At 45.9% G+C, this 14,893-nt stretch overlaps 1 protein-coding gene across 1 annotated transcript in view; it reads right to left on the bottom strand.

Moving 5' to 3' along the window:
• Positions 1 to 1,018: 1,018 nt before the first annotated feature.
• ARIH1 (ariadne RBR E3 ubiquitin protein ligase 1) overlaps positions 1,019 to 14,893 on the bottom strand; it is a 63,773-nt gene continuing 49,898 nt past the window's right edge. Inside the window, exons 10-14 of the mRNA XM_050902989.1 lie at positions 8,236 to 8,366; positions 8,080 to 8,137; positions 6,514 to 6,774; positions 5,515 to 5,627; positions 1,019 to 2,640 (exon numbers count right to left, since the gene is read on the bottom strand). Coding sequence (XP_050758946.1) covers positions 2,556 to 2,640; positions 5,515 to 5,627; positions 6,514 to 6,774; positions 8,080 to 8,137; positions 8,236 to 8,366 — 648 coding nt within the window. The 3' untranslated portion in view covers positions 1,019 to 2,555. The remainder of the gene's footprint in view (positions 2,641 to 5,514; positions 5,628 to 6,513; positions 6,775 to 8,079; positions 8,138 to 8,235; positions 8,367 to 14,893) is intronic.

The following is a 14,893-nucleotide window of genomic DNA, read 5'->3' as shown; positions in this document are numbered from 1 at the left end:
TTCGGTTCCCCCGCGGTGTAAGATGGAACAAGGCCGCGAACGAGGAGGGAGGCCCCGGCCGAGGGAGGCTGAGGAGGCCTCGGCCCGGGGAAGCGCGGAGGGGCGGCCGCCGGCCCCGGCTCCCTCCTCACACAGGCTGGGCTCCCCTAAGCCGCCTTACAGAGCTACAGACCGTCAGGAAGGTGGAAGGAGGGATGGGTTGTTTTTTTTCTCCTTTATATTTTGCACAGAGGCTGCAGAGCTGCCCCCCGCAGGGGTGGTGGTGGGGACAGTGTCATTGCAGACAAGTGATTCCTGCGGGAGGACTTGAAAGCTGGAGGAGAGGAACATCAGCAGATTGCTCCCCCACAACAGGGTTTTAATAATCATTATCTTAAGGTTTGCCAACAGCCATCACGATTGAAGACACCATGGACCAGGTTTCTTTTGGGTTGGAGCCTGCCCGCATCCTTTGTATATTCAGTTTAGGGGAACACGGAGTAAAAACCCAATGCCAGGTAGACTCCATGCTTCCACTTGGCCAGCCCACCGTGCTCCAGCAGAGCACACTGCTTTCAAAAGCATTTTAATACAGGGATGGGGAATTTTTGCGAGCCAAGGGGAAGCCCAAGCAGCCACCGCCTGCAGGTAGAGACTGAGAGAACAGGCAGCCCTGATCTCCACGCAGCCCTGCTCCATCCCACCCCTCGCAAGCAGCAGCAGGAAAAGCACCGGGAAACGGGCTGCGGCGCAGATCCTCTCACGTGTGAGTCCCAGGGGCAAATAAGCCATAGTGGGGGGAGCTGAGGGGGAAAGTAGGTAAAAAGGGACAAAACTACATCACTGGAAGTATCGGTATTCATCAGTGAGGGAAGTGAGGTGACTGAGGTGCCAGCTGGAGACAGCATTTTGTATTACAGGCCTGCCTGTGATCTGCCTTTTTTAATTCACCCCTTTGTGGATTTATTCCCCCTTGAAGCTGGCAGACTGGCAGAAAGCTTTGAGGACACTAGCCTGGCGAAAAATACCACAGAAGGAATTCCTATACAGGAGTAAATTTAATAAAACCACCACCAATTGTTTACTTTAACATAGCTCTTGTTACAGAAATCATAAAAATGGACTCAGTAGCTAACTCATTAGTTCTTTCCCCTTTTAATTGAAAAATACCCCGCTGATTTCGACTTCTACTGCACTAGATGGAGTGTTAAATATTTGCCAGGACAGTATGCCCAGTAATTGAGCCCAAAACAAACACAAAGACAATTCCATCATCTTTCCTTTTCAATGTTACGACTCGTTATAATGTAAGTGAAACTTAAACAGCAAGGAACGGTCCATTTGACAGATGAAAGGGGGAGGGAGAGGAGATCCACAGCCGAAATCTTTCCGTAAGTCTGTTGAGAAGTGGTGCAAAATACCCCTCCTTTTCCCGCCTCGGAATTAAAAATAAAACTCTTAAATACACACACACCCCTCCTCTGGGTTCAGAGCGCGTGTCCTGCGTGCATGGATGGGAACAGCAGAGTTGGATTTGGGCAGGTATCAATCTGGGGCCGAAAAAAAAAAAAAAAAAAAGGCAAAGCATCCTGAATCACAGTGTACATTGGTCACTAACGCAATGCACACGGGGTCACCGAGCGTCAGGAGCTGCGCGCGAGGGGACGGGTCCGTCGCCAGCAATGGATACACACACAAAACTGTGGAGGCCGTGGACGTAAAGGAAGTGCAAGAAGGAGGAGAAACCCAACTTCTCTGGTAAAAGCCTTCCAAAAAAAAAAAAAAATTCACTACACCAGCACACGCTTCCCCCACCCCATCCCAGGGAAAACAAAACAAAACAAAACTAATCAAACTGAAAGAAAATGCACAGCAAATAGACATAATCTTGAAGATTTTTAAAGAATAAATATTTTTTTGTAATTAAACATTATGCAAACACGTGCCACGCTTGCTCTTTGTCCATGCATATGCGCTATATACAACTTTGAAAAATACTGTGTTGTCCTCTTTTTTGTTTTAAAAGTCATATACAAAGGTTTTTTTTTTTTTTTCCTTGCTGTGTACCCCCCCTCCTCCCCTCCCCAAGAATCATCTTTACAGTGAGCCAATCGACATTCATCCCTGTACTTGGGTGGCAGAGAGGAGGAGGGGGGTGGGAGAGCCATCCCCCCCTTACCAAAGTACATCAAAATGGCTGGTTTGGACATGAAAAGCAGTGTCAAGAAACTGGTTTAAATTTCATCTGTACTACACACAGGAAGAGAAAGACAGAAAAGAAAAAGGAGTCAGCTTGGAGAATGAAGCTACGTTACAAGTTAAAGTTGGAGGGTTTTTTTTTTTTAGTGCGTCTGTCACACTCTTATTGGCCGCCTAGAATACTGTTGTACAATGGTTTATCTACCTTTTCTTTTATTACAATATAATTTACTTAAATTTTCTGTTAACAAAACAGAATCCCGGTACTACAGACCAGCAGTGTAAGAGGCGTAGCGCCTTTTGTGTGTGTTTGATTTGAATCGCATGAGCACTCTAGATGGTAAAGGTTTCAGAGTTCGTTTTATGCGGGGCCAGTCTCAGTCCTCAATGTACTCCCACAGGTCCTTCTCGTAGCCTTCATGCACGTGCTGCAACAAAACCCTTCGTCGACTCTCGCAGTATCTGCAGCAAAGAGGAACAGCACAGAAAAGGCACGTTAGGAACCACGGCTCATCCCCAGCATCGACTAACGCAAACCTACATTAAGCCTCACTTCCGAAAGAGGAGATCCCCTGAGAAAGGACTTCGTATTTGTAGCCCGTTAACAGTGCTAATTAAGACTTCAGTTACTCCAGTCGCTCAGCTCCAGGTCCCTGGCTGAAAAAACAGCATGCAAATTTAGAGTTTCCCATGCGAAAGTATCCCCAAAGCCCCTACGGCTGAGAAACCTCCATTAATAACTGAAAAAGGAAGAAGCAGCGGCTGCAATTTGCAAAAGCCAGAGCACAGGTTAGCAGCGACACCCAAAATGGGACGAAGCTCTCCTCAAACGTGGGCTGGTGCCTACTCTGAGCCGTAGCAGGACAACAAAAATCCAGGAGCTAGCTGGGGAAAACCTCGGGAGCACTGACCTAGTTTTATTCCCCTCCAAAATCCCGGTGGAGATAGAAGCGGTCAAGCTGGCTACAAAAAGGGTTACTGGTCTGGTTGGAGTGCAAGTTTTACCTCGCATCGCAACTCCTGGGTCTCAGAGGGGCACTACACCCTGCAGGGTCCTCCCACCTACACTCATTTAAACAGATAAAGCTGCAAATAAAACTGATCCCAGAGTTAGGTACAGTCCTACCAGGATCAATGATAGTGAGGAAAAGTGATATCATAGGAACATATCAAAAGAGATGCCATGTTCATTTCGGGTGCATTAGCCAACTAAAAAGATAAAAAGCAGAGAAACATTTAAAGTATTCATGTTCCAAGAGCAAATTATAAATAAGCAGCAGGCATTTCTGGATTAAACCCCTTCCAGCGGCGATGCCAAAGTCTACATCATCTTTAGGCACGCGGGGGACAAGTCTTAGTAACAGCTCCCAAGGCCCCAGGCGTAGCTGTGTAGCAGGTACACGGTTCAGCAGCACCCAGCCCGGAGCGGTGAGCTGCGAGAAACTGGAACCCAGGAGCCGACTGCCGAGTTACTGGTTTCTGCTGGGAACTTTGTGGTTCAGTTTCCCGGCACGCACATCAGCCGGGACGGCATCCGAGGGGCTCTCGCAGCTGGGAACCCGGCTTGCTCGGCAGTGGCTTAACGTCCCTCTGCTCGCTAGAGCGAGGTGCACAGGAGGAATCTCCCGGCAGGAGACCCTAGCAGAAAGCTATCCTTGATCACAACACATGCTAACACATAGGCAGAAATTCCTCACCTTAACCCGCAGCCCTTATGCTGCTACCATTCAGTATCTGATCAGACCGACAGATTTATGTGAATAAAACACTTCTGGCTCTTCTCATTGCTATCAGCTGTTGCAACAGAAATCATCGTACACAAAGTCCCATTGATTTTCTGAAGCATGTGATAGCAAACACGCACAGTTTCTGCTTTCCCAACTTCAGTTATTTTACTGCCGGTGGTGGGGGTTTAATTCTGTTTTCTAGAAATGTCTTTGCAAGCTAAGAGATTGAAACAGCTGAAACCAAATTCACGAGGTCAGTTCCTGTAGTTTCCCAGAGCTCTTTAAACCCACCTCAGCAACATCCTTGGTCCCAGTCTTGCATCAGTACACCCTAACCAGTACACAAAGAGCACCGTGCAGGACATGATTAAGACATGACTGAACTAGTTAATTAGGGACCTGTGCGGGCTTGACAGATGCATACCTTCTTCCCAGAAACACGAAGGCAGGTTTGGGATACTATGTTTTCAGGCAATTCAGGCTATATTAGGTTTTAATTTCTTCTGGATAGCTGTTACCACCCCTAGAAGGGCATCCAGTTTCAGAGGACTTAAGCGAACAAGCAGCGTGATCCGAGATACTAACTTAATGGTGGTCTTGAAGGGTAAGTTACAAAATGTCTCAAAAGAGAAGGTCTGGTAAGTCTTGTCCAGCCCCAGCCGTACTGCCAGACTACGGCAGAATGGGCCACAGGCTCACCAAAGCTTAAACTGCTACTTCCACTCCCCAGAGTCCCTTAGTCACTATTGCTCACCCTACTTCGGCTTCCCCCCCAAGCTAGGCATAACAAATTCAGTGACTTTGGCAAAATGCCTCAAAAATGCAAGCCATAATCCTGTGACTCATCTGCATTTACAGCTTTGTATTTTTCCACTGTGCAGAAGCGATTCCCCTGGGACTGTAAAAAGCACTGGCATTTGTGTCACCTGGACCCCAGTTCTTCTGCTCTCCTCCCCAGTGGGGCAGGTTGCTCTCCCTCTTCTTTAAGGATAGCTTTTCTACACCCACTTTTTGCACAAATGCACCCAACAGATAAATAAAAGAGCTGATGGCTCTCTTGTGGCAACTCATCCTAGGCCAAAGCTGTCAGCTTGGAACAGTCACTCCTTGTTCTTTGGCCCTCACTATGCAGGTCCCATCTTGGTCCTGGCCATTCCCACATGCTCCTTCTGTGCAGGAACAGCAGCGTATGAAAAAACCATTGCTTTTGGTCACAAGATTTTTTTTCCATTACGCAACTGAATCTTCTAGCTACTGCTCAGCAGAGCAGATGCAAGGCAGAGTTGGGAGCCTCTCCCTGCAGGCCGTCACCTCCCCCAAGGGCTGCTCCCAGCAGGGGCACAAAAACATGCTGCCAGCATCTGCCCGAAGGCTTCATCGCTGATGATTTCAGGGGCTGGCGTGGGACACCGCTGCTGCTGTTCTCAGATGCCCAGGGACCGGCTGATGATCACAATGTATGGCAGAAGGCCAACAGCAAACAGCTTCCGAGGGACACGACTCTGGAGAAAACTGTAGCTTGGCAAGTACGCATGCCACTACCTGTCGTACGGGATGGCAATATGGGTACTCGGGCAGCTTTGAGAGAGAGGATTATTCAAAAACAAACCTGTACTTATCCTGGACTTTCTGCTTTATGTCCTGCAGCGAATCTTGGGATATATCTCGCTCAAGGTACCCAGAAAGCACCTCTGTAGCATTCTCTAAGTCTGCTTGGTTATTCTGCAAAGACAAAAAAAAAAAAAAAAAAAGAAAAAAGGAGTATTTTGGAGGGGAAAAGCAAAGGAAGACATTTTTTCTTCAATCCAACTGAAATCAGTACTGAAATAAGAAGTGGGATTAGATATGCACTGTGTAGCACTCTAGTAACCTGCTCTGAGCATCAAGATTGAAAGAGCTGAAATTTCTTCATTTGATCAGAAGAGAGTCTGCATATCTACCAGCAAGTCTCATGTCTTCCTCGATCTGCAATATCCTGGCAAGCCTAAAAAAAAAATCCTTTCCTTACTAGTGGTACAGCGTAGTACAAGACAATTCATCTCCCATTCTGTCCCTTGTCTATTTTTTTAGCACTGGCAAAGCCTCTACTGACTCCTGATACATGCACAGAGCACAGCTTTCACTACTGCTCAGTAGTTCTGTGCGCCCTTTGCTGAGCATGCAGCACAGAAGCATCCTGCTTAGGCTCTGCACAAAGATCAGCAAAGGACCGTTCTAAATCATAAATAGTCAATACATTTTCACTTGTGAAGCAGATTGGACCTCCACATTTAGACCTTCAAGTGTAATTTTAATGGCAGCGCCCTTGGAAAAACAGCCAACACCAGGGAAAGTCAAAATGCCAGATTTAAGCTTTAATGTCTTCTTTGCCAGTTCAAGACAGAACCTCGCTCCCTTTCTTGTTTCAGAGGGCAGGATCTTGTAACTCTACTTCCTCCTCCAGCAGACAACGCTACACGATGCCCGGCAGGGCCTCTAACTTTTGCACAACAGAATATTAAGACAGACTCACTTTGGTAAAACTGGGGACAAGAGCTTCTCCAAGCATTAAATTTCTATTTCGCTTCGCTTTGTAATCTGAACTCCTGACAACCATGTTTTCTCCTACCTCAAAGATAATGGACTGATTATTCTTTTTGAGGTAGAAGGCAAAGACGTAAGTGTACATGAGTGTGGCACGACACTGGCAGAGGACGTCGACTGCTTTCTTCAGGAACTGCACCTCGATCCACGACATGTTGTGCTGCTGCATCTCCTCCATTTTCTGCTTCACCTGAGCATAGAGCTTGTGCTCAAAGCGCAGGCTCTGCATGTGGTTCATATAGCGGTTGCAGTAGAACAGGTACCTCTGCAGGGCTGCTCTGGATCGCTGTGTTAATTCCCATTAGGGGAAAAAGAAAACAAATAGTTAAAACAAAGTAATGGCTGCAAGAGAAGTAAACCCTTCACAAGGCTCTTCCTGACCCTGAGAACGAGCTTCCTTTCCAAAGGTGTTTCCTCTCCTCTCACGTTGGCCAGACTTAGATGGCGCCGCTTTGTGCGGCACTGTTAACCCTGTCATTGTGTGGAGATGAGAGGCCAGACCCACGGCAGCTTGCTGTCATGCAGGGGACTTCCTAGCACAGCTGTGACATCCTCACTCCCAACCTTGAAAGTAATTAGAATCACATTGCTAAAGCCTGATCAGTTTTGAATTTCAGCCTCTCAATTCAAGTTACAGGACTTAAATGCTTCCAGTATCGTGACAGTGAGAAGCAGATTTTCTTTTTTTTTTTTTTTTGGCTAATAAGGAATTCTAATTAAACAATTACTGTGCTTGTGTTAAGAGGGCAACCTTAGGTTGCCTAGGCCACACTGATTATAGAGGAGGGGAAAGACGCCATGTGCTAAGTAGTACAAGAGAACCAAGATGACTCAATACACAGCCATTAATCTTATTTTCTTCTCACTGACAGATCAGCTGTAAGAAAATGACAACATGGGCATGGTTAAAGTTGTATGCTGTGGATGTACAAAGGTAGCACACACCAGCCAAAGTCATCCCTATCTGCAGGAGGAGGGCCTGCAGGAAATGCTTCGGTTCTTGGCTATAGCGGTACTTTGACAGAGATGCAGGAAATGGATTTCTGCAAGCTGCAGGACGCAGCATGCAATCCCTCCCCATTAAAAAGGGGTTTGACTCTACCCATATTCACAAAACAGTTTAATGTAGCTGCAACTTCACCCGGAATTTCTTCTATGTCAAGCCTCCAGGTATAGTCACTGGAACGACAGCAGTCTATTTTATTTACATTCAAAAGGTTTGCTGTGTTTAAACACCTCAGGATTCGCATTAAGAACTTTGCAGTAAAGAGCATTTGACGAAGGATGTGAGGATTGTTGTCTCAGACCCACAGCATTATGACGACTTCATGTGAAGAGCGGCTATAAGACAGGCAAGGCAGCATGACAGATAACTGAATTAACATGTTCATTAAATTGGGTTACAGTGGTTTTGAACGTTGGGTTTTTTTTTTTTCTGGCACAAAGCAAGAGTCCAAAGCCACGGGGGAACTTAACTGTCTTTTGGATTTGTGCCCAAATCCAGGAAATTCTTCAGAACCGATTTATAGGTTTACAGAAAGCATGCCAGAGGGTTGGTGATCTCCCTTATCACCAAAGGTTATGGACTCACCTCCTGTGCATCCCTTGCTGCCTTTGCGTCATCCTCATTGTAGCGATTACAGTTGTACCTGTAACAGGGACACCAATTCCACAGATTTCAGTCCAAATCGATGCCATTTGCATCAGGGCTTCCTCACCTTCCAGCAAGGCACGCTCCTGAACTCACCAGGCAGATCCGTGGGGCTCCCAGGGGCCCAGACACACCCAGCAGAACTCCGCTTTGCAGTTCTGGTTCCGACAGACCATGTGGTTGCAGCCCCCGTCCTTCTCAATGGTGACGTGGCATTTCGGGCATTCCTGTTCACCGGAGAGAGCGCACCGTTAGCAGGGAAAGCACAGAACCCACAACAGTCTTGTGAAGTTAGAAGGGTTCCCATGGCAGTAAGAGATAGCACGTCAAGCGAAATCCATGATTTACTTCTTCCCTTTGATCAGAGAGACCCTCTTCCGAGTCAGGCCTTAAAGTATTTCCAAAATCGGAGCAGCTAGATAGCAAAAAACCCTAAAGAATAACGCATTTTATCTACGCTGCTATCATAGTGGTACACTGGATGGGTAATTTCATGACCTTCTCCAAAATCACAGCAGTAGTGATGGTCTGTAACAGCCCAGGGGAAGGCACCTGGCTCCCCTCACCATCAAGTGTTTGGTCCACTTCAGCACTCAAACTGAAAAAGGCCTAACCATGAGCTGACAGCATGCTGTTATCAATCCAAGACACCTGCAGTTGTAAAATGCCATCCAAAAAGTATCTGAAAAAGTGCAGCAAGAATCTAGCGTGCTTCAAAGAAACTTCTGTCAGCTAAAAAGACAATTCTCCTCCTGGGGCATTGCCACATTTCCCACCAGGTCCCTTTTTTCCCCTTCATGTGACACCTCACTGAAGACTTTTCTACAGAAGCCCACATGGGGCTTCCCTTTCAGGTGTGAGGCCTTTGACAAATACAAGGATATCAAAGAGCAGCACTGCACAGGGAAATCTTTGGGGAATAGTTCTTTTTTTTATAACACCAGGATCATTCTCATACATCAGCAGTATATGGCCGCTTCCTAAAATGATATTCAACTCATATAGAGCATAAAAGATTATTTCTGTAGTATCCCAATGAGTACACAAAGCCAAGGTTGCAAGAATATACTAAGCTGCCTCTACGAGCGAAGGAAGCCAGTCCAACTCTCTTCTGCTGCTTGTTCCTGTCCCTGTGGCAGTTCTTTTGTGCCAGGACACAATGCAGCTGCACAAGAGCTGGGCCAAGGAACATATCAGGTTAAAAATCAAGCAGCAAGTACAGAGGGAAAAAAAAAACCAAAATAAAACCAAAAACATTTTAGCCTGGATCAGTTCCTCAGTCCAGCTCATCACACAACCACACCAACATTTATGAAGTTTTTGCAGAAGCCAGTTTTATCTACAAGGCAATAACAAACATATCCAAACAAGTAATCCACACTCATAAAATCAGCTGCAGCTTTTGGGTCAGAAGCATATAAAATCCCCTCCCTAGTTAGGAGCACGTCTTCACTGTTTGCTAACCAGAGCAACCATTTCCTACTCTGGCATTCAGATAAACTCTCAATAAAGGAAGAAACCGACATGTTCAATCAGTCTATAACTGCTACTTTTACATAGGACACAATCCAAGACATTCTTGTACATCCACTCCAAGTGTCCCAACTATTACTACACTTTGATACAAGTTTGCCTATTTGTATTGTAACAGACAGGAGACTTTGCACACCAAGAAGTACTCAGAAGACAGCTCAGGAGGTGCAAAAGACCAATGTGGTCTCCAGATGTCAGACGTGGCCCTTCCCACTGCAGGGAGGGAGGTGTGCAATAAGGCAAAGCAGGTTACAAGGGAAAAGAGGCAAGGTGGAAGACATGAGGGACTGCAACTTCTTTTTGGCTAACGTAATTGAAGTGCTTTCAGCTAGTTTTGCTTCCTGATGATTGCAACTTTACGGACCTGAGCACTAATGACAAATAAGGCTCATTACAGCAGCTTGCCCTAACTTTGAGGTTATCCTTGCTTCAAGCTGAGGGGCTGAACAAGATGACATTCCCTTCCAACCTAAATCATTTCATGATTCTGGTCTCCCCATCAATGGCAGAGCACTCCACTTGAGTACTGCCATCATTTCTTCCTCTTCAAAGTCCTGCTTTGGTCCTACTGCCTGATCCTGAAGGGGAAGGGTTAAGGACTGGGCAGAAACGGGCAACATCCCACCCAACCAGCACGGTTTTCCCTGAGCCATTCCTTTGAAAGGAGATGCTATTACAGCACTTGTTTGGAGAGTGCTGCCCTCCTTTTCAGCCAAGAGCAGCAGCATTCCCATCCCATCAACAGGTCATAACCAGGGCTTGGCCTGAGTAAGAGGACAAAGCTCAGTTTCTAACCAGAAGACCAGGTTTGTTGTGTAAATAAAAAGATTCCCCAGATTTGAGGAACCACTCCAGCAGTTTGATGAATGTTTCTTTCTGCAGTCGCACCTCTCCTCCCATCCTCCTGCTCTGTCAGTACACTGCATGCTAGCTGGCTGCTTATTTTTTTTGGTTCAGGTTTTTTGGGCTGGTTGTTACTCCGATGGGTTCAAGCAGCAAGCAAGCACATAAGGGGATTTTTCCAGACCTGCTTTCCTCCCCATCACCTGTGTTTGTCCTACAAACAGAGCAACTGTACTACAGAGTAAATGAAGCACAGTAGCTCCCTTGCTGGCCTTCTCGTGGGGGACAACATCAAGACGTCCTCTTGGGCTGTCCATAGGACGGATACTCAGCCAGGTAAGCCTGTTCCCAATTAGTCAGTCAATGCAGCTCTGTGAACTTCAGAGTCAAAAATGGTCTCTCCTTTGAGGACAGTACCCAGTGCAGTATCTATTTTCCTTTTCCAGGCAGCCCTCCTCTCTTTTCCAATCCTGCACCAACACCTCGGGACCCAAATTTAGGTTTATCCCATCAATATCCTTCACAACTGTGAAGGCCCCTGCTCAATTTGCTCAGTCAGAGTGCGCTTTGCTAATATGTACGAACAGTGGCACTGCACCCCTGTCACATCATGACACAGCTCCCCTGTCACTCAAACGCTGACCCTGGGGCACACAGCGATGAATGGTTTTTCAAGAGAAGATGGTGGTCGCAGAGCCGTGCAGTTTCTTCCAAACACATCTCATCTGATGAGATGCCGACATCTGCGTGCCGCGGTGGAAGACACAGCTAATCCAACAAACAGCTGCAGCGATCACTCCTGCTTAGGAAAATCCCACAACTGGAAGAAGAGAGAAACAGTTCCCAGATGACCTGCCAAGCTGGAGAGGTGCAGTGGGGCACGTCCACACCACGGGGATGTGCGGCCATCCTCATCCGCAGCTAGGCTCAATTAGGAGCACTGAAATTCTGCTCTCCTGTCTTTGAGCATGAGACCAAGCTCTTCAGTGTCTCAATACGGCACAGTGCTTAGGGTTTCTAGCCCTGTGATGCAAACTAGAACAAAAAGACCCTAATTACAGCCCTTTTATTACAGGGAATGCCATCCTTTTCAAGCCTTTATATGCCTGTCAAGCAAAGCACAAGGAAGACAGATTACACAGTAAGCTATACAGATCCATGAAGTTGTGTAAAAGTGTAGAAGTTGAATATTATTAAAAATTAAGGAAAAAGCCGTGAGAAGAACATACTAAAGAAATACTGAACGCCAGCAGAAAGAAAAAAAGCAGCAACTACTCAAGCCACCAACGCAATGAGTGGGAGAGATTTATAGATTAAGGAGGATAGGGAAGGAAGATCTTATTGAGAATTACGGCTACGCAACAACATAATAGCCAGCAAATCAAATTACTAAACCAGTAGATTATTCTGCACATTATCTGTCATGCTGTGATGCAGAATTGACCTCATTAACATTGTTCCACTCTAAACAATTCGGTGTTGTGCTTACACCCTGCACTTTGAAACAAAAGCCCAGGCAAACCTGGCAAAGGAGAACAATCCTTATTTTGTCGTAAAAGGCTGCATGTACTTAGAACACCGTAAACCTCAGCTGCTGTTTTATGAACAGGAGGCTAAGTAGAAACATATTTCATATTTCAGGGCAGGTGAAACAGATTAGTCCTCTCCAGAACTCCCAGAGGCAACTGGTGTACATCAGCCTCCCAGCCACATTCACAGCAACGCCTTCACCTATAACCCATCCCATTAAACAAAAAAATAATCCTCAAACACCACGGGGATTTCTTAATGCATTTCAACAAAATCCAAAGATGCTGAACTTAATTACGGTTAGCGCAAAGTAGTACACCATGATACCACCTAGAGTCATTGAGCAAAGCTGGGTATTTTAAACACTTGCTCATGTGAGAGGAAAAGATGGCACTCTGACATCTTAGGAAAGATGCTGTTCACAGCTCTGGCACGAAACTGCTCTGGTGAGAAATGAAAGAGCAAAGTTCAATGCTGGTGCCCGGGGAAGATCTAGCGGGCTGCCAGAATTTCCACGCGTTAGAACAAATGTAGGACTTCCAGAAAGTACAGAGGGAGAGCATGTTCAGACATTAAAAAGTGACCTGAAAAGGAACAGAACTGGGTTTGTGCCATTTTATCTCGCTTAGAGGAGAAAAATGGCCAATAGCTTTGTTGGAGGAAGAAAATCTGCCTGTTTTATACATCAGACATTCAAGCCCTGTCTAGCCCGGAAGATAATGAGATGGTGACATGCCAGGAGCCAAAAGCGGTAAGGCAAGGGCATTTTTAGTATCAGATGAACAACTTTTATTAGCACCAATTTAACTTCAAAAAAAACCCCACCAAAAAACAGTGCCTTGGGTAAAGACCAGCACCGTTAGCATCTTTGTTGTTCTTCCTTTAGTATTCTAAGATGCAGAAAGATTAACATCGCCGAAACTCAGGTTTGAAACAGGTTTCCCGCCCTCCTTTTAGGCTCCTTTCAGCCAGTCTTGATATGCCTTAAGAGCCTGAAATAAATGCACAATCCAATCCAAGTTTTCGATATTTCTTACTCCTTTGAATGTCCACTTAAAAATAATGGATCTATGTGGTTTCTTTATTCCCAAAGCCACACAAACCAAATACCTGAAACCTGCTTAGTTTAATTCAAGAAAGGAACTATTTAAGAACCAAGTTTGTAGAACAAACTGAAAAAGAAAGAAATGTGCAAAACCTTGGACTATTCAACCCTTCTCCACGAGATGACTGAGAATTAAAGGCTTGATAAAGAACTTGTATTGGCTTATCTCAAATTTAAATTTAGTTAAGCTGAACTCGTACGTGAGAGTAGCTTATTTTAACTAAAGGGCCATTACTCCAGCACACTCTGCCGCAAGGGCTGTATCTTTTGCATAAGTAGAAAGAATTTAGTGCAGGTCTCCTAAGTGCAAATAAATGAATGCAAAATAAAAAAAGTTATATAGGAAACCACAGAGCTCGCTACTCAAATCTCCTCATTTTTCATTCAGACCATTCTACATAATTCATCAAAAAATGCATCACATCACTCCAGTTTGTGAACAGAAACCAATTCAGCTAGGTTTCACTTTTCTATTCTCTCATACAACAATTGCCTAATTTTCCTTTCCTATTCTGTCTCCCTGGGCAAGCTGGAACAAATGTATCTCACATTCTCCCATTGCAAAGGACTATCCAGATTTTAAGCCCACATTCCAGGAGGACTGGTGTTTTCTCTTATACCTTCGTCTTGGTAAGACAGGAAGTTTTCTTCCCTGAATGGAGACCACATGGGACAGGACTGCAGCTCAACATCACGCTTGGAGGCCTTGAGAAAGCGCTTTTCAAAAGCTAGGAACAGCAATGGAGACCATAGTAGCAACTGAATTACTTGGACAGTTTCTCCCACTGAAAACGGGGATTTTTGCATCTGACTGGTACCTCATCTGATTCCCTTCTAGGTTTTTCAAAATGAAGAAATTCAACACAGAACTTGGGCTCTGACTTGCAGTCACTAAAGCAAACAGCTGCGAAGGCACAAGACATCCCTCCCCAAACACGACTGCCCTGTTTTCCTGCTAGAAATAGTACAGAGACAGAGTAAGGACAGATGTACACGCACTCCAACTGTGCAATTCCTATCCCAGTGTATCGCTACAACCTCATGCTACGGCAGGAACAGATTTTACTTGGTTCCTCTCTGAACAGCAGCAGGACCGTGTCGCTGTCAGACAAGCACTTGGGTTTCTCCGTGCCTTCGGCCAAGGGCCAGCAGGCAATTCAGGCAAGAGAACGTGGTGGCTGGCAGCCCTGCGGCTCTGGTTCTCCGGAGGCTGCGAAGCTCCGATTGCACATGTTCCAGCAACCAGCGCTGCTCGCACTTCATCATTATAGCAGCGTGAAATTACCACCTTCCACATCTTGCTGCCCACAAGAAGGCAGAGATCATTACGAGGGGTGGGTTACGTTTCCTGCCAACTTTCCCCTCAATTGAATCTAGCGTCAGTTTGGAGAGAGAAGAATTGCGATATTGTCCTTCAGTTAATTCAATTGATACGGATACCATAAGAGTCCAGGACAGTTGGCTTGCTCAAATGTCTGGTCTAATTACCCTGATGTTATTTTTCTTCCTGTTGTTGCTATACGGCCTGGGCTCCAAAGTATGTTCTTGCTGTAGGAGCGTCTTGTACGGTACTAGAGGAAGTAGCTTAGACAGTGGATGTTCAAGGACAACAGCTCTTCTGCTGCTGACACCAGACTACGGGAACTAGCAGATAAGCTGGGCTGATGCCAGCATGGCTTGGCCATACTCGTTTCCCCTCCTCACCATCCTCTGGATGGGCGTTTCCCACAAAAAAAAAAATCT

The sequence above is a fragment of the Gymnogyps californianus genome, chromosome 11, assembly GCF_018139145.2.
Source record: "Gymnogyps californianus isolate 813 chromosome 11, ASM1813914v2, whole genome shotgun sequence".
NCBI lineage: Eukaryota > Metazoa > Chordata > Aves > Accipitriformes > Cathartidae > Gymnogyps > Gymnogyps californianus.
Note: the sequence above shows the minus strand (reverse complement) of the source record. Positions and strands in the feature narration are given on the sequence as shown.